The sequence below is a fragment of the Manacus candei genome, unplaced genomic scaffold (genome assembly GCF_025592945.1).
Source record: "Manacus candei isolate 608988 ecotype Guabito, Panama unplaced genomic scaffold, ASM2559294v1 h1tg000008l, whole genome shotgun sequence".
NCBI lineage: Eukaryota > Metazoa > Chordata > Aves > Passeriformes > Pipridae > Manacus > Manacus candei.
Window position 1 is genome coordinate 15,774,087 of NW_026138056.1, and position 23,432 is coordinate 15,797,518.

The 23,432-nt window shown below is 41.0% G+C and overlaps 1 protein-coding gene across 2 annotated transcripts in view; it reads left to right on the plus strand.

The window, feature by feature from the left end:
* The first annotated feature begins 671 nt into the window (after positions 1–671).
* The window catches only part of SPIDR (scaffold protein involved in DNA repair), a 200,835-nt gene continuing 178,074 nt past the window's right edge, over positions 672–23,432 (plus strand). The window contains exons 1-5 of one of the 2 annotated variants that reach the window (XM_051769665.1): positions 672–1,250; positions 9,558–9,713; positions 10,736–10,814; positions 12,310–12,498; positions 15,252–15,409. In XM_051769665.1, coding sequence (XP_051625625.1) covers positions 774–1,250; positions 9,558–9,713; positions 10,736–10,814; positions 12,310–12,498; positions 15,252–15,409 — 1,059 coding nt within the window. In that variant the 5' untranslated portion in view covers positions 672–773. The remainder of the gene's footprint in view (positions 1,251–9,557; positions 9,714–10,735; positions 10,815–12,309; positions 12,499–15,251; positions 15,410–23,432) is intronic. The other variant, XM_051769658.1, reaches the window with a different exon arrangement.

Consider the following 23,432-nt stretch of genomic DNA (forward strand, 5'->3'; position numbering starts at 1 on the left):
CAAAGAAAACCGCTTTGATGATATATAATAGAATTCATTTGTCAGTCTGGTAATTTCAGAAGAAATACTGCAAATTTTTGGAAGGATGAGAACACAAGTGCTTTTAACTCTGTTTTGAACATAACAATCAAAAGGCAGTATGGGGCTTGGATGATGTTTCTGGCTCTTCTGTTTGCAAAATCCACTTTAATCAGTGGCAGTTTTATAAAGGGAATGCAAGACAGGTATTGGCCACAGGGTGCTTTGGAAAAAATACAAACTGTAAACTATAGACGGATATATGTAATTAGGGTTTAATAATAAAAATCAGTCATGCAGCACTTTCTACCAAAATGTAAGTGCTTTATAAAGTCTAATTTAGCTACGAGATACAACTACCTCATTTTACAATGAGTGTTTATTATTAATCACGTTTAACGGCAGCACTGGTAGCCGAAGCGACCTTCTGAAGAACATACAAAAAGCAATAAAAAAATAACCTTTCTGCCAGTGTTTCCACTCATACCAGAAAAACATTTGTGAAGGTGGTCAGCCTTTTTTCCCTCAGTTAGCTGCAGCTATTATTTTATGGAAGAAACCTCCATACAAAGCAGTTTCAACTCCCGAGTCTCTACACCTTGGCACTGGCATTAAATTCACTGGCTTACTTGTTGTTTAGGGAGTTGACATCTTATAGTAATACCTTAACAGTGACAGTATTTTTCATATAGTGTCTTGTGTGACTTGTGAACTCCTCCTACAACAAACACAGCTCAGACACGGCCCTCCACACCATGCCTGCCCTCAGAAAGCAGCGCTGCCAACTCAGCCCCTGCCCTGGGCAGAGGAACAGACGATCCAGGAGGCTGCAGCATCCCCTCGGTCCCAGCATGCCCAGCTCCGCGCGGGGCCTCGGGGCGGCAGAGCGGGGGAAAGCAGGAGGGACGCGGCGGCAGCAATGGGGTTTCCCGCCGGGAAAACCACGACGGCTCCCGGAGCGGGACAATGAAAACAAGCGAAAACTCCTCCGCCCTCACGGCCGCTGGCCCCGCCCCCCGCGCGCGCGCACTGCGCCCCTCCCCTCCAGGGAAACCCCTCCCTTCCCGCTACGTCACCCGCGCCCCGCCCAATCAGGAGCCGGGGCTCAGGCGGCGCCAAAGCGGCAAAGGGCGGGCACGCGCCGGGGGTTCCCTCGGCCCCGCCCCCGGGGCTCCCCCCGCCACGTGACCGGGGCCACGGCAGCCGCGCCGGGGGCGATGCCCGGCGGGAAGGTACCGGTGGCAGCGGGACGGGAGGAGAAGGGGCTCTGCCGGGACGGGACGAGACGGGGCGGTGCAGACCAGGGAGCACCGCCTTGGCCGTCCCTCAGGGCCGAGCTGTGGCGGCCCTTGTGCCGGGTCCTTGTGGCCTTGTGGCCTCCCCTCCCGACCCCGGGGCAGGGGGCGCGGGGGTAGGTGGGGGTGGCGGAGGAGCCATTGCCGCCCCGCTGCCCCCTCCGGTCCGGGTCCAAGGCGATACCAGTGCTGGCGACCCGCCGCGCTGGAGCGGGGGGCGGGAACACGGTCCTTCCCCGCCTCCCTGCTGTGCGCGGTTGCGCAACGCTGACAGTGCGATCCATCCTCGCCCAGCTGTTCCGGCGGGAGAGCGGGGCTCGGCATGCTTGTGGATGGCAGTCAGGGAAAACGTGCAGGGAGAGTAAAACTGTGACAGGAGAAGAGACTTGTCTGAGTTGCCAGGATTGATATTGTTTTGAGCAGCTTCCCTTCTCCGCGTGGGAGTTGGAGTGGAGGGAGGAGAAGCACCCCGTGCTGTTTTTCAGTCTCCTTCCTTTGGTAGTTTGCTCGGTGCACTGGATGATCCCCGCAGGATGGCAATCAGGATGTGCTCTCTCTGATTTGCAATGCTTATGCTAATGTTGAGGCACTGCTGGAAGGCAGACTACAAATGTCGTTTTTCGATATATAAATACAATTAGAGGTCAAATGACAGATCTGGTTCCTAAAGCATTTTGTTTAAAATGGTGCAAATATTCAACGGATTTTTAAATATAACCCCACTTAGAGTAAATTTTAATGGATGAAAATGTCAACAGCAAGCTTAAAAATAACCTGCTATGTTTCATTTAAATTTCCTTGTAATACTGACACTATACACATTTTCTTCTGAAAGGTTTTAAGTCCTTGACTAGTGAAAAGCTGCATGTTTCAACTGCCGATATTTAACCAACCCTTGTTGCAACGTGATAGCAGCTTTTGATGATAGTAGTTTCTTTTGCAGACAAACATAATGTTCCTTGTTACTTTATAACTTTTTTCACTGGTCAAATGAAAATAGAACAGTCCTGCCCACTTGTTGACTATTAATTAAAATGATTAAGAGGAATCCAACCTGATACATAACAAAAAGTTATGATACTGTTATTGTATACTAAACATTTTGGGTAACTAAATATTGTGAAAACTTTTCTAAAATACTTCTGTTTTAACCATTTTGATGGATTGCAGATTTCTCTCTAACTCCTTGGCACCAGTTATTAATATAAAGTACCACTTCAATAGTATTCTTATTCCATGAGAGGTTTTTTTTCAATGTAAACACATAGTAATTTATACTTTTGCTTAAAAAAGGATGTATAGGTTAAAAAGTCCCAACATTCAAATGGTAAACTTATATACACCTATGTATGTCAGTCAGTGATAATAACCTTTCATTGAGAGTAGTAAAAATCATAAACACAAAGAAAGGTTTTGAAACAGTGTTTTAAAAATTTTGGTCTCACATCAATAGCAATGGAAAAAGTATTGTGAGATTTTAATTTGGTTTTAATATTTCTTTTCTTTCCCATGTGCATGCTGACATGTGGGGAAGGGGGCAGGTCATCATTGCTGTCATTGACTGTGGTCATACAGTTTAGATTTTTTTCATGAGTGATTACAACTTGATGCAGACCTGTCTAGGGATGTCTGTGTTCTTGCGAATCATCTTTGGAAAATATGCGTGCTGGTTTTCATAGGAATGAAAAAGTAATCTTGGCTGGAAAAAAAATACAGACTATGGCTTTAAGTATGCAACCTTTATTTAAATTCTCACTTGAGGGTTTAAAGTTCAAGGATGTTTTCTTATTAAATTAAAACTTCATTTTCTACCCAGGCACTAAAACCAGTAATTACACTTTCAGAAGCTCAATAGCATGACTACTGAGTTTTGTTGAAAATGAGATGCCTGTTGTCAAATTCAGTTTTGTTCTTTTTTAAAGTTGAACTTTTGAAGGCCAAGACTCCTTGCTTTTAGTTTATGAGTACTTTTCAGTGAAGTCTGTGAGGACAAAGGCAAAAGATGATGATGGCTGTTGCTCAGTGTTTGATATTTGTTTCTGTGTACTTTTATGCAATTGTTCCCCTCAAAGGTTTTTTTAAAAAAAACTCAAAAAGTCTCTGGTACCTAGAGCTGTGATTTTTCAGTACTTTTTCATTCTGCTCTGTTTAGGAAGATTACAATAGTTGCATTTGAATACTTTTGAGTGATGCTTAAGTGACATGACTAACTCTTTGGATTTGTATGCTAGTAGCAGGAGTTCATGTAGTGAAATATTTTATTTTTGTCCTTCAGCTGATATTGTTTTTTGTGTTAGAGAAGGTGAAGTATCATGAAATGCCACTTGCATATGAGGTAGATAATATATAGGGTCTTGTGTTCCTGGGGATTCTTCTCATGGTTTTTGGAGCAGCCCCAAGAAAATGGAGTGTAAAGGGTTGTGTAGTAAGTAGCCTTTGAGCATATGGTCCCAGTGACTTCATATAGGGTATTTCTGGGTAACAAGTGTTTGGTGTTAGTAACCATACAGATTGGTTGAGTGGAGATGTTCTAGATAGGAACATCTATTTAAAAATCAAATCCAATCCACCTGTCCCATACTTTTAGTAGTCTGTTGTGTAATCACTATGTATATTTATGTGTGCCTCTCTTTTCCTCACACCTGAACCTATGTAGGCTGACTTACTTTTGTCTCACTGGAAATAACTGAAGGAGTAATGGGGGAAGGTTTGCTTGCCATGCCTTTTATGAGGAGGGCTTGATCCTAATTCTGCTGACACCAACAGGAGTAATTAAACTTTTTTCTATTCCTTTAGAAGGAACTGTTCCAGAGATGAAATGGAACAGTTTTGTGAGCAGAGATCAATAATTTCTTTATAAGGTAGCCATCTTAGCCTCTCCCTTTTTAACTCAAAAATTCAGAGGTCATATTTTGTCTTCTGACACCCTACTTAATTCTCAAGGTTTTTTGCCTGACTCTTTTTTTGTAATAAATCTTGATTTTATGATGTATGCTGGGTCTACATGCTCTATCTCTTTTGAGCCTGATTCAGTGATTTTTTTTTTTAATACAAATATCTTGTTTCAAGACACTTAATGCATGCCTTTAATAAATTACACAAGTTATTTTTTGTCTGCCCTAATTTTATTCCAAAGGAGAAAGACTCTTAACTTTGTGGCTCAAGATTAAGAGAACTCACTGTTGTTGCTGCATTTCTTTGGGAGCAGCACAGCCTTCAGATTAGCTTCATTATAAATATTTACTCCTGAGAAGTAAGTTTCTTAAAATATTAGTTTCTCTGTTGTCTTGAAGCTGGCTGGGGCATAAGCCAGGAGCCTTTAAAACTTGCCATTTCTGCATGCTATCTGATGTATTGCTGTGGCAAGAGTCCTTGGACGCCAGATCTCTGTGCCAAGGTGGCTGAGGAAGAGTTACAGTGCCCTCCTCAATGGCACCGTCCCACCTTGCCCGAAGGCAAAGAGCTAAACAGAGGCCCCATAGGGCTGCTCCTGGCTCCCTTGCACCTGCTCCCAGGCCCCTGTCTGCACTGCCTTGGCCATGCTGTTACCGTGGTGCATTTGTGATTTGAAGCACGGTGACACCAGCAGCATGTGCAAAGTGTAGTCACTGTGTTTTCCTTCTGTTTGTTGCATAGTAGTCTTCATCCAGGCAGAACTCTCTGGTGTCACTGTGTCCCTGGGAATTTTTCTTCTGAATCACGTCTTGAATCCTTGTAGCTACATATATCTGTACCTCCTTTCTATTACACACAATTTTCATATTGCAGGTCTTTAATAAGAATACATTTGTGTGATTTCCATTTATATCTGCACATAAGCATTACTTCATGCATGTTGAAATGATGCACTTTTTACATGGCACACTTTTCCTTTTAAAAAAAGCTTGTTGTGTGTATGTATGTGTGTACAAGCACCCATACATACATATGCATACGTGCATTGCTACGATGACAAATCCTCCTCTCAGTAACTGTGGATTGTAGCTGTAGGTCCAGTTTCCCAAATTCACATCAGGTATTTATATGGAGAGATTTAAATTGACAAGGCGTTTGCAATGGGGGGAGTTGTCTTTACGGTTTGTTTTTTCAGTTTTTTTAAGATGGTCTAGGTTGTGGGAAATGGTGGAAAGACATTTGCATTAAAAGCACAGAGCTCAAAGCCACTGCTGTCAATATCAGCAATCGTAAATCCTTCTCTTTCTCTTCCTCCAAATGGTGCCTGCCAGAAATTTGCAGTAGCTGAGGAAAATCTCATGTAGAGGGTGTATTTCTTTTACTTTCTTGGTTTGTGACTTCGGGGACTGTTTTCAATTTTTCTGTGACTATAATGGCTATAAATTTTTGTGTAGTGGTAGCAGAAACTCTTAGATTTTCCTTTACCTAGGGAGCAGATGCATGGTGAAACTGAGAGGTAATTAGCCAGAGCTGTCAGCAGTGCTGATGGTTTTTCAGGTTGTAAGTAACCTGACATGGTGTTAAGCAGCTGCTGGAGTGGTGCCACTGGTTCTTGTATCCTTTCTTTTGCTGCTATGCCAGCTGTAGGTAACTAGTGCTTCTTCCCAAAGAAGTTTTCTGACAGTTTGGTTCATTGTTGCTGTGTCTGCACAGTCTGGCAAGTGCCAAGTGCTTGGGAAGATGGGGAAGAGAGGACTCCAGTTGCTTTTGGTTTGTCATGGAACCAACTACCCTGAGACAGCCCCATAGTGCTGCTCTGAAAACCTGAGCAGCTCTGCCTTTTTTCAGGCTAGTGAAGTGCAAGATTAAATAACGCTCATCTGTCGTTAAGTCATTAACTGTAAGAACTCTCTTTTTGCCTATCACAGCCGTGACTGCTGTGCTTCTGAATTCCAGCTGTTTAAAAGTCACTTCCAGTGCCACTTCACATTGCACTGTAATAATCTAAATATATGTAACCATCTAAGCATAAACCCAGCTATTTGTTCTACTTATATTAGTCTGCTTTTTTTTTTAACTCTGTCACCTGTAAGCATGTCCTTTCTGTATGCACCCCAACCCCTCTTACTTGGGAAGAGGGAGTTAACATGTAACCTTTATCCTGATTTTTATATGTCATTCCCATAATCTGGACAGTTGTGCACCAATGGACATACCTTGCATTCATCAAAACTGGAGCGTCCCATTTAAGAAATAAGCTTAGATGAACTTCATTTTATACTGTAAATGTTTGTCTGCAAAATGTATCTTGCAAAGTCTTTTCAAAGCTACAAAAACAGGCATATAAGCAAGACTTCCAGGACTGGCTAAGGTTAAAAAACAATCAACCAAAAAACCCCCAAAAAACTCCAAAAGACCAACTAACTCAAAACTAGAGCCACAATGTGTTGTTGAGCATTGTTGCCCTGCTGGCTGTACTGTTAACTCTGAGCCTGGCAGATGCCATCCAGTCTGGGGACATGGGGGTCAAGGAAATGACTCCAACTGGAGTGAGGCTCTGCTGTGACGTTTTGCAGTAGAACCAAAAAATGGGCCTTGATTTGTTTCAGTAACTAATATTTGCCCTGTCCATGCTTTCTTCAGTGCAAAAGGAGAAGTATTTACTGAGAGGACATGGAAATTGAGGCTTGGGCCAGCATCTTCACTGGGAGGAAGGCAGGGCTTAAATTCTTTTTCTACCAGTGCTGTAGCCTGCTTACCTGACATCATGTCCTTAAAATGCTGTTGATTCTATATTTAATACCACATCAGGTTCAACGTTGTACTTCTCATATATCTGCGGGAGTAGTTATGGGGACAGTTTGACTTTGGTGACAATGATCTCTTGTAGTAGCTGCTTTGCAGTGTAAATGCCCCCAGCAGTTTTAGAAAAGGCTCTTAGCAAAATCAGTTACCATCAGAGGAAACTACAAAGCCCATTTGTTTTACTTTTTCTTACCATGAGACAGAAGGACAGTATCATTGGAGGGGTGAAGTAAGATGCTGTTCACTGTATCATTGGAGGGGTGAAGTAAGATGCTGTTCACTGTACTTGTTTTGATCCTGTGAGCAGTGAAAAATTCTGTGGAAAACAAATATGCATTGCCAGTTACAAAATGGACAGAAAGTGCTCTCAGGCACCTGGTGTGCTTCTTGGGGCTGTACTGTGCAGGGCCAGGAGCTGGATTTTGATGATCCTTGAGGGTCCCTTCCAAGTCAGGATATTCTATGATTCTACTTTTTCTTTAGTGTTATTTTTTGTGTGCATATGTTAGTTTGACATTGTAGTGGGTTGAGCCTGTCTGGATGCCAGGTACCCACTAAAGCCGCTCTCTTACTCCCCTCTGCAACTGGACAGAGGAGAGAAAATACAATGAAGAATTAATGAGTTGAGATAAGAGCAGGGAGAGGTCACTTACTGATGACCATCACAGGCAAAACAGACTCAAAGTGGGGATATTAATTAAACTGATTACTAAGAGGATCAGAACAGAAGAGTGAGAAGTAAAATAATCTTAAAAATACCTTCCACCCTCCTCCCTGCTTCCAAGTTCTACCTCCTGCCCACCAGCAGTGCAGGGAGATGGGAATGGGGGTTATGATCAATTGTTGTTTCTGCTGCTGCTCAGGGAGAGGAGTCCTTTCCCTGCTTCCCATGGGGTCCCTGCCATGGGAGATAGTCCTTCATGAACCTTTCTGGCATGAATCCATCCCATGGGCAACAGTTCTTCATGAAACTGCTGTCCTGTGGGTCACTTTTCTGTGGAGTGCAGTCCTTCAGGCACAGGCTGCTCCAACGTGGGTCCCCCACAGGGCCACAACTCCTACCAGGAAAACCTGCTCTGGTGTGGGCTCCTCTCCCCATGGGTCAGCAGGTCCCTGCCAGGACCTTGCTCCATCATGGGCTCCCATAGGGTCACAGCCTCCTTCGGGCATCCGCCTGCTCCAGCATGGGCTCCTCCATGGGCTGCAGGTGGGTCTCTGCACCCCGATGGTCCTCCAGGGGCTGCAGGGGCACAGCTGCTCCACCATGGTCTGCACCACGGGCTGCAGGGGCCTCAGCTCCGATGCCTGGAGCACCTCCTTCCCCTCCTTCTGCACTGACCTTGGTGTCTACATTCTTATTTACATCTTCTCACGCCGCTCTTCTCTGGCTGCATTTTTCATCTGCTCAATAACACTTCCCCCCCCCTTCTTGACTGTGTTACCTTGGAGGCGTTACTGTCATTCCTGATTGGCTCGGCCTTGGCCGGCGGCAGGTCTGTCCTGGAGCTGGCATTGGCCTCACCAGACATTGGGGAAGCTTCTAGCAGCTTCTCACAGAAGCCACCCCTATAACCCCCACCCCCTGCTACCAAAACCCAGCCACAGAAACCCAACACAGACATCTATGTTACAGTCCTGATTGACCAGTCTGGCTGAAAATGTGTGCTGATTAACTTAACTTTGGAGTAATACTTTTTTTATAGGTAGGAACTGTTGTTGCTTGATAGAAAGTATATAAGAAGAAGACAGATGTGTTCAGGCAGATAATATAGTCAACATTTTGTGAGATAAGTTTCAGTAGCATACCAGGCTAAGTTGTTTATCATGCTCAAGTTCACTTTTTATGTGTGAACTTTGTTGAATCTAAGAGATAGCTTTGGATGTGGTAATAGGCAATTCTCTCATCTTCAGCTAATTTCAGATGTTACAATCCGTTGCATTAAATTAACACTGGATGCAAAACCGAGTCCTATTTCATGACTTATGTAATAATCCAAATGACTTCTTGCATCCTATGTAAGGGGAAGGCAACAGATCATCTACTTTTTGGGGGGAGTAGTGGTTATGAAAACAAATCTAATTCTTACAGCTAAAGAAGTTTGGGTGTTTCTTGTTTGGTTGGGTTTTTTTAATGGAGAACTGTATAGTGATATCTAGTTTGACTTGCTACATAAACAGAATTAAATTAGATGTGAGTTTGAAGGAATTATTTATTTAAAGTGTATTTTACTGAGCTGTTCCTGTTTTACATAATGTTTTTAGCTTCACTGAGCAGCTATCAGGTACTACTAGATGTAGCTCAGACCAAAAGAAAGTGTACTAATCAAAAATTAAATTTACCTGTGACATTGGTAGTAGTGTTATTACTTAGTGTTGCATGGAAAATGGTTGCAAATGTTTGAGACTTTTTTTTCCCCCAGCTCATTAAAAATTGGAATTTATGCTTGTAAATATTCAGAAAATACTGTGGGCAATCTAAATTGAGTAAATTTAACTTGAATAATGTGTATACTGTGTTTTTAATGGGTTTGCTTTTCCTCATAGCGGAAGAGACTTTGGAATGCAGAATGCACACCCTTCCCAGATGAGACACCCCTACATCTGAAAAAATCAAATGTCAGGACGTCACTGGCTGCTACTTCGATTTCCAATGCGTGGCTTAGGTGTGGGGATGGTTTTCAGAGCACTTCAGTGCTAGAGGTAAAATGCTGACATAATAGTGTAAGAAAGACATGCAAACTGGCAGTTAGTTTCCGTGCTTGACTGAATAATAAGATGTTTCCTTTTTTTTGTTGTTATTTCCATATTGTTACAACTGTCAAAATAGACAAAAAATGGAAAGCACAGTTATATAAGGACATTGTCTTAACTTGTTAGTGTAACTTGCTGAACATATGTTAATACATTATGTTCTAGATAGCACTTATCACTTAGAAAATTTCAATAATACACTGAAGGATGTGAAAGTGATTTGGCATTTGAGATGGACTGCTGCATTTCCTAAAAATGTGGAAGAAAAAGACTGTAGTTTCCATTGAAGGTTTTTTGCTAGATCTAAATAGTGTGTTTGCAATAGCGAATTCACTGCAGAAAATCCTGCTTTTTGATGACCCTGCAGATGTGGATCTTGGTGCTCTCTCAGATAATACATCAAATTATGCTTAACTTCTTGTGCGTGTGTTAGTCTTGTTGATCATGAACAGAGATGTTCAACCAGCTCTTAGTGAGAAGTGTTATGTGCTGAAAATCATTATCAACCAAGTTGCTTTTCTGTTTCTTTTTTCTGGTACTGACCGGTCACACTGTTGCATAGCTTGTGGGATTTAGTAAAAAACCGGGGGCAGCATAACCAAATACTTCTTTCTGTAACCTTTGAATAGGGCACATGCTTTATCAAGCATGCTGTTGCTATGCACTTCTGACATTTTAATGCTGAAAATACTGGCTCTTGTTCTTCTCAAGGTCATATGTGATTCCTGTCGTAGTCAAGTAAGTTTGTATGTTCCAAATCTTTGAAAATTCAACTTTTATGTTGCTGTTCTCATGCTTTGATACCCCGTTCATTATATCACAGTCTAGTAGAAGATAGAAAAATTAATTTGAAATTGTACTGCTGAGCTTTGGTGGGTGAATAACAACAGCTTTGAATATATTGATACATGTTAAAATTATTTTTAATGCCTTAGTGATTAAATCTCTCCCTCTGTCTCTTTTTAATATAGTACCAGAGACCTACTAATAAGAAATCCAGGATTAAGAAGCATCTTGGACCACTGTCAACATCTGCTGAAAGTGCAGCAAGTATGTTATAATTATTTCATGTTAGCATTGTCAGAAGATTATCACTTTGTTTTTTGCCTTTATTAAGTTAGAAGTTGGCATAATATACTGGTTACTTTCTTCTTCTGTTATTGTAATCAGAAGCTAATTTTTATAAGACACGGTCTCTTGCTATTGTTGTTGGTCTCTTCTCTTCACCTAGAGTCCCAAATATATTCTGCAAAGCTGTAGTCACTCAGCTATTGCTCTTGAACAGGTGAAAGAAGCATCACTAATGCTATATATGGTTATAACAAGGACAGGATATTTAAATTCTTCACATTTTTAACAGGAGGGGATGAAAGATACCCCTTAGCTGTATAGATTGAGGGTAAAATTATTTTGTTTTCTGCTAGAGACAGACAAGCAGGCATGAGAGATAACCTGCATTTTGCAAATATGAGCAATAGATATAAAAACAGAATTTTGTCAACCTCCTGCTTTTGCAATCTTCTATATGCACCTGAGTCATTTAATATTGTGATTTTAAAAAAAAAGAACTCCAAGCACAATAAAGAGAAGGAGGACTTATCAGTTCTTTCCCTTTTTGAGCCTGGAGGAAAGGAAAGAAAGAGGGGGTAGTGGCTTCTTCAGTCTCTATTTCTACTTGGTCTAGCAGCTGTGCTGTTTCTGTTGGACCTAAGTAGGTGACCTACTGGGCACTTACTGTCTACCTTTTGGGGTTCTAGCTTTTCTAGATTTCTGAGAAGAACCTCTGTGTGTTGCAGGAGGAGATGTGGTTGTGTTTCTTGTGGGCCCTTCTGCCTAATTCCAAATCCCCAGTAATTGTCTAGCTTCCCATTTATATATAAAGTTTTAGTAGTGTTAAGAAGTGGAAAGTTCTGCCTTCCTATGATTACTAGTTCTATATACTTCATGCTAAGCATGAATCCTCTTTTCCTTGCTTTTGTTATTAAAAATGGTGGAGAAAGGTATTTTGAGTTAAAATGTCTTACTTCAAAAACCCAACAGCTTTTCCTTGCAACTTCTGAAAAGTTGTGCTTTTCTTTCTCCCCCTCCCCCTCAGGAAAAAACTGGAGAGTAGTCTCTACTGGTGAAATACTTTTATTCGTTTGTTATTCGTTGCATGAAATCAGAGAAATCCCAAACCCAGAATTCTAAGGACAGTCTTTATTTAAACCACTTACCATTTTACAAAGACACGTGGGGGAGCATTAGGACTGTGTATAGAGGACTAAATGTCAGATAGTCATGACTTGTCCTCATTCTGCTGAAGGACAAAGTGATAACCTCATTGTATAAAATGAAGTTTTACCATTTATTATGGAGAACCAAAAGGAAAATAATGCATGTATGTGTAAGAAATATGTGTGTTGATGCTTCAGGATTAATCTATGATGCCTGTAGCAGAACTGATAATTTTTTCTTATTAAAAATAGTATAGTTTAATTTTTAATAATTTTAAATCTAACAGAACTTCCTTTCTGTAACAATCTAACACTTTACTTTTTAATAGAAGCTTCTGCTGCTGCTGAAAGCTCTAGGGAAGCCGAGGACATAATATGGACCTCTAGTGGCAGTGATTTTTCAGATGATGAAAATAAAACATCGATTCCAAGGTTGCACAGCAAAAAAAATCACGCTTCCAAAACAGAGGAATCGCCTAGCAGACATGATTTATTGTTGGAGGACAAAAGTAGTGAAGGTAAGTTCAAACGCAAGCAGATTTATCAAGAAACCTTCTGTCAGCTTCATGTCTGCTGTAATGAGAATACTCCGAGGTCATTCTGACAAAATGACATGATCTAATCCTGTTTTGGTTGAATCAGTTGGAGGGGTTTTTTTCATAAATTTCGTCTGGGTATAGAACCAGCTCTTGGTATAAATTATGTACAAAAACTTTAAACCTTAGAGTAAAGGAGCAAAGCTGGGGAGATTATATAACATTGAGTAAAGCATGTCAGTTCATTTCAATATACTGTAGTTTATTTGTACTATTTTATTTTCTGTGCTGTGGTACAGATTCTGGGGTTGTGAATAGCCTTCTCTGCCTGCCCTGTTCTGCAGGTGATATTGTTGTCTGCATCTACTGACTAGATGTGGCAGACTTTGCAGCTGCAGATAGCACCATGTTCTGTGGCACGCATTTTCATTTTGGTACACAGTATTCTTTGCTTTCCATGTTAGCTCTACTGTGAGCTAGCCATAGCTTAGGATTTCCTTTCTAATTGATGAAACAGGAAACGGCAGAGGGGAGAGAAATTGATTAAAAAGTGTGCCTGAAGACAGAAAAATCTTTACTTGTGTGCTGTATTATTACAAGCGTTAGTTAGGATAATGTGTAAGTTGCATTAGAACTTGTTGGGAAGTATTTTCATTGGTAAAAATAAATAGCTTTGTGTTACTTCACCCAGATCTGAAGCATTACAGCCAGATTTCACATTCTGGATGTCTGGCAAAGTGTTCAAAGACCATTATGAGCTGAACAAATGGATTGACTGATATACTTTTTGTGTGTGACTCTGGGTAAACATACTCCTTAGGTTTAAAACAAAACCGCAAAATCTTCCTCCTTTTATCCATATTTTTATCACCAATTTAACACTGTCATTGACATACTGATGGTTATGTTTTGTAATTTCTAGTAATTTTCTTCTTTTTGAAATGGAAGGACTGTCCATTTTTTAAACTGCAATCTTTTGCTGACCAGGAATCTTTCTAACCTGCCATTAGTATCATTCTATTGCACTTGTCTCATGCAAGTGGGACCCTGCAGGCTTTAATCTCTTTTTTTCTTTTTTTTTGAGACAATACACAGTCTTATTTTTAATCTTGTAAGATAGCAAAATTTAGTTTCTCTGTGTAATTGACGAAACCTTGATGAATTATGTATCTATTTAAAGGTAGTGAGAAAATCCAGTAATTTCCTGTTTTTATTCTAAACCCAAAAATATACTGAAAGCAGTGGGGAGTAAAAGAACTATTATTTCCACACTTTTTGGAGTGTGGAAACCATCATACAGTATGTACAGTACTGTAATTAGTGTATATCTTTGTGTGTGCATATATAGGTACAGTTGTAGAAACGGCTACAGTAGCTGAAAAAGTTATTTTTAAAAGTGACATTCCCTTTCATGTGAAATACTTTAGTGTGACAAGATAAAATGTGTTGTATTTTATTAGGGAATTTATACTGCTGTCACAAGTTGCACACAACTTGTCACACAGCTTCAAGAGAAACCTCTTGACCAGAAACCTGGTCACTAATGTCTGTGTTTAACATTTCTGATGAAGCTTTCTCATAGTTAGAAGCAGAAGTGCATTCGTGTGTGTGACAAAGCAGGGAACACCAGATATGTATGTTTATTTGTCTGGGTCACTTCAGGCTTTGGAAGTTTGATAAAGAAACTAGTGATTTAGACTATGGTAGCACTGCCAAGTCCAGAAGGTACTACCACAGTTCCATGGATATGTATATCTGTCTGGAGCGTTCTGCAGGTACCTTCTCTCTCTGCTGCATCTTCCCTATACATGACTATTCTGATGTTAGAAGTATGACATTTACAAAAGCAAAACCCAAAAAAGCTTTCATCCAGTCTCCTCTGAACATACTCATTTATACAAAATGCATTGAGGTTATCCCTCTCAGTACCTTGTGGCACTCGGACCTGAAGGGTGGTGAGGCTGCTATTGCAGTGCAGGTTTCCATGACCTTCAGTAGATCCTCAGAGGTATGAGCGTACTTCTGGAGTTGCATTAAATACCACCTGGTCATGAGGATGGTGGAAGAAAAGTTCTGCATTTCTCTCTGCATCTCTTTGATTATTGCCATTTTATTGTGGGTTTGTTTGTTGTTTTGGTTTTTTTTAACTCTGTCTTTTCTTGTGCCTGTTTCTATTAATTTATCCTAAGCAATCTTCTCTCTGATGTGCTTAGAGGTTTGAATTGCAGACCTGTATGTTTAGGCATGGTGTTCTAGGAGGTGACCATTTAAACTAGCTTTTTCATTCCTCTGTGAGGGTTACCACTAACAGCAGATGTTAACTAACACTGTTTGAAGCATTTGCTTAGAACATCTAATTCGGAACAAGCACACTTGGAAACTCCAATACAACTGGGCAAAAAAGTCCCCTAATTAAACCGTGGAAAAACTAGTAACTAAACTAAAAAAACCACCCTCTGTACCTGTGCAGCTAAAGGTACTGCCTCTTTGCAAACAGTGCTTTGAAATCTTTTTTTTTTGTGTGTGTAATGTTTATCTTTCTTCACAGAAGATTTTATTCTAGTAGGATTTAGCTTTTTTGAGAGACAAAACAGTTAAAGATCAGTTGAACATAGGAAAAAATTAACGTTGTATTTTTTGCTTCAAGTTCAGGATAACTGTATTATTACTCTGACTTCATGCTTATAATAGATGGTGATTAAGCAAAAACTCTTTTTACCAATATTCTATTTTAGATGAATTGGAGTTCATCGATTGGGAGAATGATAGTGATTCTACCGATTTGTGCGATGGATCAGAAAAAGATGCCAGCTTACTAGAGATATCAGACTCGGACTCTTGCACAAATATTAATTGTCTGCCTGTCAAAGAAGAGAATGATGAGCTTTGTAAGGTGAGAAACTTTCAAGTTTGAGAAAAAAGGCTCCTGCTATAATTACGAAAGGTATCCGTATTTGATTGCATTTAATTTGGGGGAATGTGACAATTTTGCTTACCTTATTTCTCCAAAAGGAATTCTGTACACAAGAGTTTCAAGGCATTTTCTCTGACTGCCAAACATCAAACCCAAGCCCCACACGTAGAGCTTGGTGGCGTGGTCACAGGGTGACCAAGGTGGGAAAGCATCTCTGGAGATTGTCTATCCTCTGCTCACAGTAGGGTCATCTGAAGCTGTCTGTTCAAGGCTGTGTCTGGTTGGATTTTGAGTATCTCCAAGAGTGGAGACTCCACAACTTCTCTGGGCAACAAGTGCCAGTGCTTGGTCACCCTTGCTATAAAGCAGCTTGTTCTTATGTTAAAATTCAATTTCTTTTACTTTCAATGTGTGTTCAGAAAGTTATCAGATGGGTGGGTTTCTCAACAGAGATGTGATGATCTGGATTCTCTACAACCTCTGGCTACCTGTGATGAGTTGAGGCCTGAATTTCCTGTAGTGTGGTGGGTGAGACAGTTTCATATTTCTCTTTAGTACTTTGAGATCGTGACTAAAAATTCAGGTATTTGGAATAGAATGTGTTCTGAGATCAATGATGAGGCGTGAGACTAATTACTAATTAATTTTAGTCATGAGGATTGCAGACCTCGGCAAAGGGACAGCAGTAAAAATTGAATCTTATCAGCTAAGGTTTGGTACCATTTCCCCCCCCCCCTTACTTTAGAAAATATACTTTTATTTATAATGAAGGCATTCTGCTATGTCAACTCTAGATCTTTGTTTAGTATCTTACAGTGAAAGGACTTGCATTAAAATACTCCAAATGTGTCAGCACCCTAGGCCAAGGTTAACATTTGGAATGGACTGCGAGTCACTGTCCCTGGAGGTGTTTAAGGAAAGAGTGAACATCGCAGCATGGTCGTGTTGACATCCTGTTGTTCAGTTATAGATTGGACTCGATGTCAGAGGCCTTTTCCAAGCCAATTGATTCTGTGATTTACCCTCCGGTGCTGGGGGCTGGTGCCGCCCGGGGAGCCTCCGCGCCGGCAGCGCTCCCTGGGGCGTGATGGAGAGGCCGGGGCTCGCACGGGCGGGCAGAGCCGAGGGGCTGGGCTGTGACCCCGCTCAGAGGAGCCCAGCCAGGGGAAAGGGACAGCGCTCTCCTGGCAGCATCAGCAGGAGGGCGGGTGTCGGAGGATCCGGGAGGATCCGGGGATCCGTTCTGGAGCAGCCCAGCAGAGGGCACCGCAGGCCCGGGAAGCTCGGCCGGCGATGGGCAAGGGACGGGGAAAGCTGATAGCGAAGTCAATTAAAGCCACACTAAAACCCGTTTAACTTTATGTATCGATTCTCTATTAGAATCCTCGTGAGTGAGTGTGGGTGGAGTGTGGTAGCGAGTTCTGCTTGCACAGGAGGGAGAGCATCCTCCAGTTTCCCCATGAATCAACCCCATCACAGGGTCCTGCTGCCTTGCTGGGGCCACGGCGTGAAACAGCGAGTCTGGCTGTGGCCCCTCACTACAAGAAGGACATTAAGATGCTGGAGCGTGTTCAGAGAAGGGCAACCAAGCTGGTGGAGGGTCTGGAGCAAAAGTTGTACGAGGAGTGGCTTCGGAACGTGGGGTTGTTCAGTCTGGAGAAGAGGAGGCTCAGGGGTGACCTTATCACTCTACAACTACCTGAAAGGAGGTTGTAACCAGGTGAGGGTCAGTCTCCTAGGCAACTAGTGACAGGATGATAAGACATAATCTTAAGCTGTGCCAGGAGTGATTTAGGTTGGAAATCAGGAGGAATTTCTTCACAGAAAGGGTGATTAGACATTGAAATGGGCTGTCTGCAGAAGTGGTGGAGTCACTGTCTCTGGAGGTGTTTAAGGAAAGACTGGACATGGTGCTTAGTGTCATGGTCTAGCTGACATAGTGCTGTTGGGTCATAGGTTGGACTCGATGATCTCAGAGGTCTTTTCCAGCCTAATTGATTCTGTAGTTCTGTGAACATGTGTGACCTGGCTCTAATTTGACTCCTGTGGGTGTCAGTCCCACTTTAGCATCTGTAGCTTAGAGTTCAGCAAGGGTTAGCCAAGAGCTTTCAGGTTTGTGAAGAACTGGTTTTATATAGCCCAAGTCACAGACTGCAGCATCAGAAGAGACTCCATGGTCTGTGTAAAGCTGTGAAAACAGAACTAGGATTTAGGCAAGTGGTTGTTCTGCTTTTATTATACCAGTATGACTTACCCCAGTGTACGTGGAAAGTTGGATAAATATTACGAGACACATGTTAGAAAATGGTGCTCGTGAGAGGGTTTTTTGGGATGCAACCATACTTAAAAGTTTTTTAACCCTAACCACAATAGTTATGCTAGTACAAAAGATGTGGGAACATTAGGAATTTGAGGATGTCTCTACAGATTTCCCCTTTCCAGTTGGAGTGCCACACTGTGGAAATTTTCCTGGGTGGTCAGCATCACCAGAAAACTTGGTTCTGGGAATTCAGTGTATGCAGGAGGGTAAATCCCCAGTGATAGCTGTGCCTGTTGCAGTCTTTGTTTTGCTTTACTTGGGATAGGCTGTTTTCCTAGAAAAAAAACCTGTGGGCAAGCTGTTTGAGAGGTTTCCAAGAAAGAATAGAAAAGTAATATTCACTATAGGAGGTCATTTACTGTATGAGTATTCTTTTAAATTTTGTGGCCTAGTTCATGGTGAGGGAAGCGGGGAAAAAAGCCAAATGTTGATATAGCATAATTTTTGTGGTATTTAGTAAATCTCTAAAATCTAATGGAGTGTGTGGATAATCAAAAGACCATGAAATTTATTTTACCCCACTTCAAAATATACCAAATACCAAGAGGTTCTGGAGGTTTAAGCTTGCTGCCAAAATATCTTTATGGTAGTATTTACCCTTGGTAGGAGTGCACTAGGTTTCTACTGGGAAATCTCAGAAGATTAATAACTATGGCTTCCCCCCCCCCACCCCTTATATACCAATATATCTAATTAAAAATCACTTCTATTTGGTGATAATTAACGACATAGAAAAGCTTCATGTATTGTTTTGGTTGGAAGATAAAACTCTTGCTTATCTCTAGGGTGTAAAGCTACAGTCACGATTCAGTTTACGTTCCAAGTTCCTGTCCTCTGTCTTTCCTATCAACCATCCACTTCTGATGTGTAAAGCTGCTTGAGGAAGGCAAGTTGAGACTGGTGTTGTGGTGAGCAGCTGTTACCTAATTTTTGGTTTCTGTTCAGTACAGAATTTTTGAAGAAAGCATGTGCAAGATGTGACAGGGCCATGCTTTATTTTCCTTTGGATATTTTTGGGTGATGGGAGAGTTATTTTATGTTAGCTTTCCTTTGACTTATAAGTGGTTGAATTTTTAAGATGTTGCAGGACAAAGATCTCACAAGGCCTGATCTTAGAGTTCCTTGGCTTTCAGTTGCCAGTGGTAAATGCCTTTTTTCTTGGCATACTAAAATTAGGATTAACCATTAATGTTAGTTTTTTCAGCATACATGTTTTCCAGGAGAGCGTCATGTAATCACCTCAAAATTTTAAAAAAATATATTTTTATGCATTGATAGTGACTACTTTTTGCCAGACTTGTGTAGAGACCTTGTCTCATGAGCTGAAATTCCATATTTTGTATGAATTGTTCATCTCTAAATCACTTTTAACTTCTAAATATTTTAATGCTAGGAATTAAATGAGTTTTCCTATAGATGAATTCATGTCTCCTGCCATACTGCTTCCTAAACTGGGAACTTTCTCTGGCCTCATGCACTGAGTGGCATCGTCTTCCCTAGTGGGATCCTTCCTCAAAACTTAAGTAGGCCAGCATTTTTATGGAGTATATAAGTTTGGTATTTTATAGAGTATGGTCTTTTCTTTTTGTCCTATATGTTAAATCTACTTACCATTTTCTGATGGGTAGCCAGATTTGCTTGCTTTATATGCAGAGCAAGTGAGATTTATCCCAGAATGGTGTGAGGAGAATTTTTCACCCTTTACATTGCTAATGTGTAGAAATTAGATTGTCTTATGTCTTTCCCATGCAGCGTTAATAAAGCTTAACTGGTTATAGCAGATCCTCTTTATCGCAGAGCACACTAATAAGCTTGTCTGCTGATCTTAACTTCTGATTTGGATGAAAATCCTTCAAAAAGCCATATGGTTAAGGGCTTGTTCCCTTTATATCATAGACCCATGGAATGGTTTGGATTGGAAGGAACCTGAAAGATGATCTAGTTTCAACCCCTCTTCCATGGACAGGAGACACCTTTTACTAGACCGGGTTACTCCAAGCCCCATCCAACCTTGCCTTGAACACTTCCAGAGGTGGGACATCAACAACTTCTCTAGGCAACTTATTCCAGTGTCTCAACACCCTCACAGTAAAGGTTTTCTTCCCAATATCTAACCTAAACCTACCCTCTTTCAGTTTGAAACCTTGTCCTGTCACTGCAACCCCTTGTAAGGAGTCCCTCTCCAGCTCTCTCATAGGCACCTGGTAGATACTGGTATACATATAGAGTGGCAATATCCTCAAACTGTTGTGCTGTATGAAGATAGTCAACTGAAAAAGAGATTTGCCATATTTTTGTGTGTTTCAAAAATCTTAAATAAATCACTACCATATTCTTAACTCTCTACTGTCTTGTAGCCTGCGTGCTCTGACAGTGGGTGATCTGATGGGATGTTGATGAATATTGTGCAAAAATAATTTTAATGTTGTGCAAAAGATTTATTTTTGGGTTTTCCCTGAGTGAAGAACACATTATTTGAGAAGTTTTTCCTGTACGTGGATGTGTATAGGTCTGTGTCTTTTACCTGAGGCCTTCTGATCTTTCAAGTTAAGGTTCATTCAGTTGCTTAGTTATGGATTTATTGCTGTCCTAACTTTGCTCTTTAAAAACCCTCACACTCTGTCTTTCTGTGGCATTACATTGGGGGGGATTCAACATGCTTAATGAAATTCTGAAGAGGTCACTTTAAAGATGAGTAGGCCAAGATTTTGCTTTTATTTTTGGACCTGCTTTTGTGTCTTTGCTTTCTTGATCCATTGTGGTGATAATTATAACTATCATTGGCTTGGTAATTAGAAATGAGTCTCGAACTCCTGTTGTGTAACACATTTTAAAAGAGGTTATCTCTAGGCAGGGAATCATTATTATGGCAAATGGAATTTGTGTCATCCTGTCAGACTGATGACTTAACACTGATAAAGGGTGATGATACAACCATGTTATTGCAAGCACTTACTTTTGTCAGTCCATTACCAAAGCAAGTGTATTAGAATATATACAGAATACCCGCAAACTTACAACTATTTCTAAGTGTGTACTTCATGGAATAATTCAGGTTGGAAGGAACTTCAAAATGTGTCTGGTTCAACCTGCACGAAACAGGCTCAGGTGCAAAGTCAGGCAAGGTTGCTTAGGGCTTTATCTGGTTGGATCCTGGAAAACTCTAGGGATGGAGACAGTATAACTGGTCTGGGCAGCATCCCTTCTCTCTCCCCTGCGTCTCTTCTCCCTACCTCTTCATAAACAGGAACCTTACTTTTCTAAGTAGAACTGGTCTCTTCTAGCAGGTTTCTTCAGGTGTGCTTTTTAGGCAAGACCTATAAATCAGCAGATTGCAAGTCAATAATGGTGCAGAAACAGACACTTTTTTATTCATATCAGCAAGGTGGAAGGATTTATACCTGAATGACCAGACAAAACTAAATTTGTGCACCAGATGCTTTCTGTTGCATCCCATCTAGAGGGACATCTCTGCATCTTCTGATGGAGAAATGAAGCATCGAAGCCTTTTTCCTTAGTCACAGAATACAGTATTTCCCCTCTCAATTTGCTGTTTCCATGATTTGGTCAGATTATCAGAATAGGAAGCAGGATGTTTCTGGGTGAGCTGTAGCTATCTGAATGATAACTTTGTTCTTCATAAGTTAAGAAAACAATAGTTAAACAATAATAATTAAATAATGACTGCAATAATTTTAAAACTGGATTGAAGACACTAGTTCAGCTAATAGCTAAATGGCTCAGATGTTCCTTACTTTGATGTGTTAAATTGTCTTGGGAATATTTTTCTTTATAATTCCAAGACACAGGAGTTCAAATTTCAGTATAACTGAATTGACTCATTATCTTCCTCAAGAATGACACAGTCAGTCATATGAGTGTCTTGACACACATTAAGTGTCTTTTTGGTGGTGTAAAGTTTCAGAAGTCCATGATACCCATTTTGAAGCTGCAAGGAATTTGATCAGAGTTCTCATACTTCTGTGTGTGTGCTTCTGTAGGGGTCTCAGAGTGTCACTGAGATAGCTGTACTTCTTTGTGCCAAGTTTGTGAAATTCCTGGATTAATGTAATTAATCCAGGAATTAAATGTAAGTTTTTACAGAGACTTCTGCGTACCACGTTCTGGGTGTACAAAATCTGATAGATCACAGGGGCTATCACAGTGACATAAACAGACTTTAGACCTTCCTGCCTTGAACTGCCATTCCCAGACTGTATTTTTATGTTGTTTGAAGCACCAGGCTGTTTGTATGTGCTTAATCCAACCCCTCTGCTTTGTTTAAATTAAGGCTTCAACTGAGCCTCATATTCTCTCTTACACAGCTCTGGAGAGCAACAACTTTAAGCGCAGCTGACAGCATTGCTATCTTGGCATCCATGTATTGAATGCCCCTCTCTTTGTGGTCTTCCCCACCTCCTCCCCATGTTTGCCTGGTGTTTTAAACAAGATTCAAGGGGCCTGTGTTAGTTTTCCTGTAGCTGCATGCCACAGGAGGCATCTGTGTTTCCTCAGGCCTGGCACCTCTCGACAGAGTGACTCTTCGCAGCATCACAGTGGATCTTCAGAAGTACTAGAGAGAAGCAAAGCAGTATATGTTGGCCCTGTCAGGGCCCTAACCTCCACCTAAGGAGGTGGAGCAAAGAAAGAGGGGCTCATCTGTCTTCTGTTGGTATTTTGCCTAGTGCTACAGCAGAGGAGGGTACAGGAAAGAAGGGGAGCATGCACTGCTGGGAGTGCAGTCTGTAAGGAAAGAAAGCATAAAGCCAGAGGAGTTAACAACTTTAATAGGAAGTTAAAGGCTTTTGTTTTCTCGGTTTCCTCACCTCTGATGAGGCTTTCTGTTGTTTGCCATTATGGATAATTTACTAATAGTGTGCTCTGCACAGAACTGGGAGCACAGTGAGAAAGCTGCTGGGTTTTTGTTTGTCTTTGTCTTCCAAAATGTCTCAGGAACCTTCAGGGTAAATTGGAGGAGAGATTAGTCTGAATTTTTTGGAAATCCTTTTTTGAAGGACATGGTGGAAGAGAAGTTTTAGTGAAATGCCAATCTTGATAATTTCTTTTTCTTATCAATGTGCTTTCCAAGTACTGTGGTTCTAGACGGAGACCTGAACCGAGTAGGTTGGCTAATGGCTTGAATTCTCTAAAAGCCTTTGGTTCAGTCTTTCTCATGTGTTGTCACTTCTTTTTAAAAATAACTTTATGAACTTTTAGTGGCCGGTTCTGTCACCCATCATGTCAATTCATTGCATCCAGTTGCAAAGAAAACATTTTGTGTCCTTTTAAGGTTCTTAATGGAGTTGTGGCTTCCATCTTTTCACAACTGGTGTTGGGGTTTGTGGCAGTAGTGTAAGAAAGACATATACGCATGTGTATCTCAAAAAAAGTGCCTGTGTAATACTGACTATAGAATGGCTATTAAGTGAAAATAAGACACTTAAGTGTCCAAGGTCATCCAGTTCCTGGTAGAACAAGTAAAGTATTAGGTGTACCAAAATCATCCAACTATCCCTATATTTAGGCTTCATCTTCTTATGAACTTCTTGTCACTTTTCACCAAAACAGAACTGTTCCTTCTTTAATAAGGGTCAGTGTATACTGACTCTTTGTAGAATCTACTGAATGTGAAAATCTGGAAATAAATTTAGAATACCTTTAAAAACAGAGGAAAATCAGTTT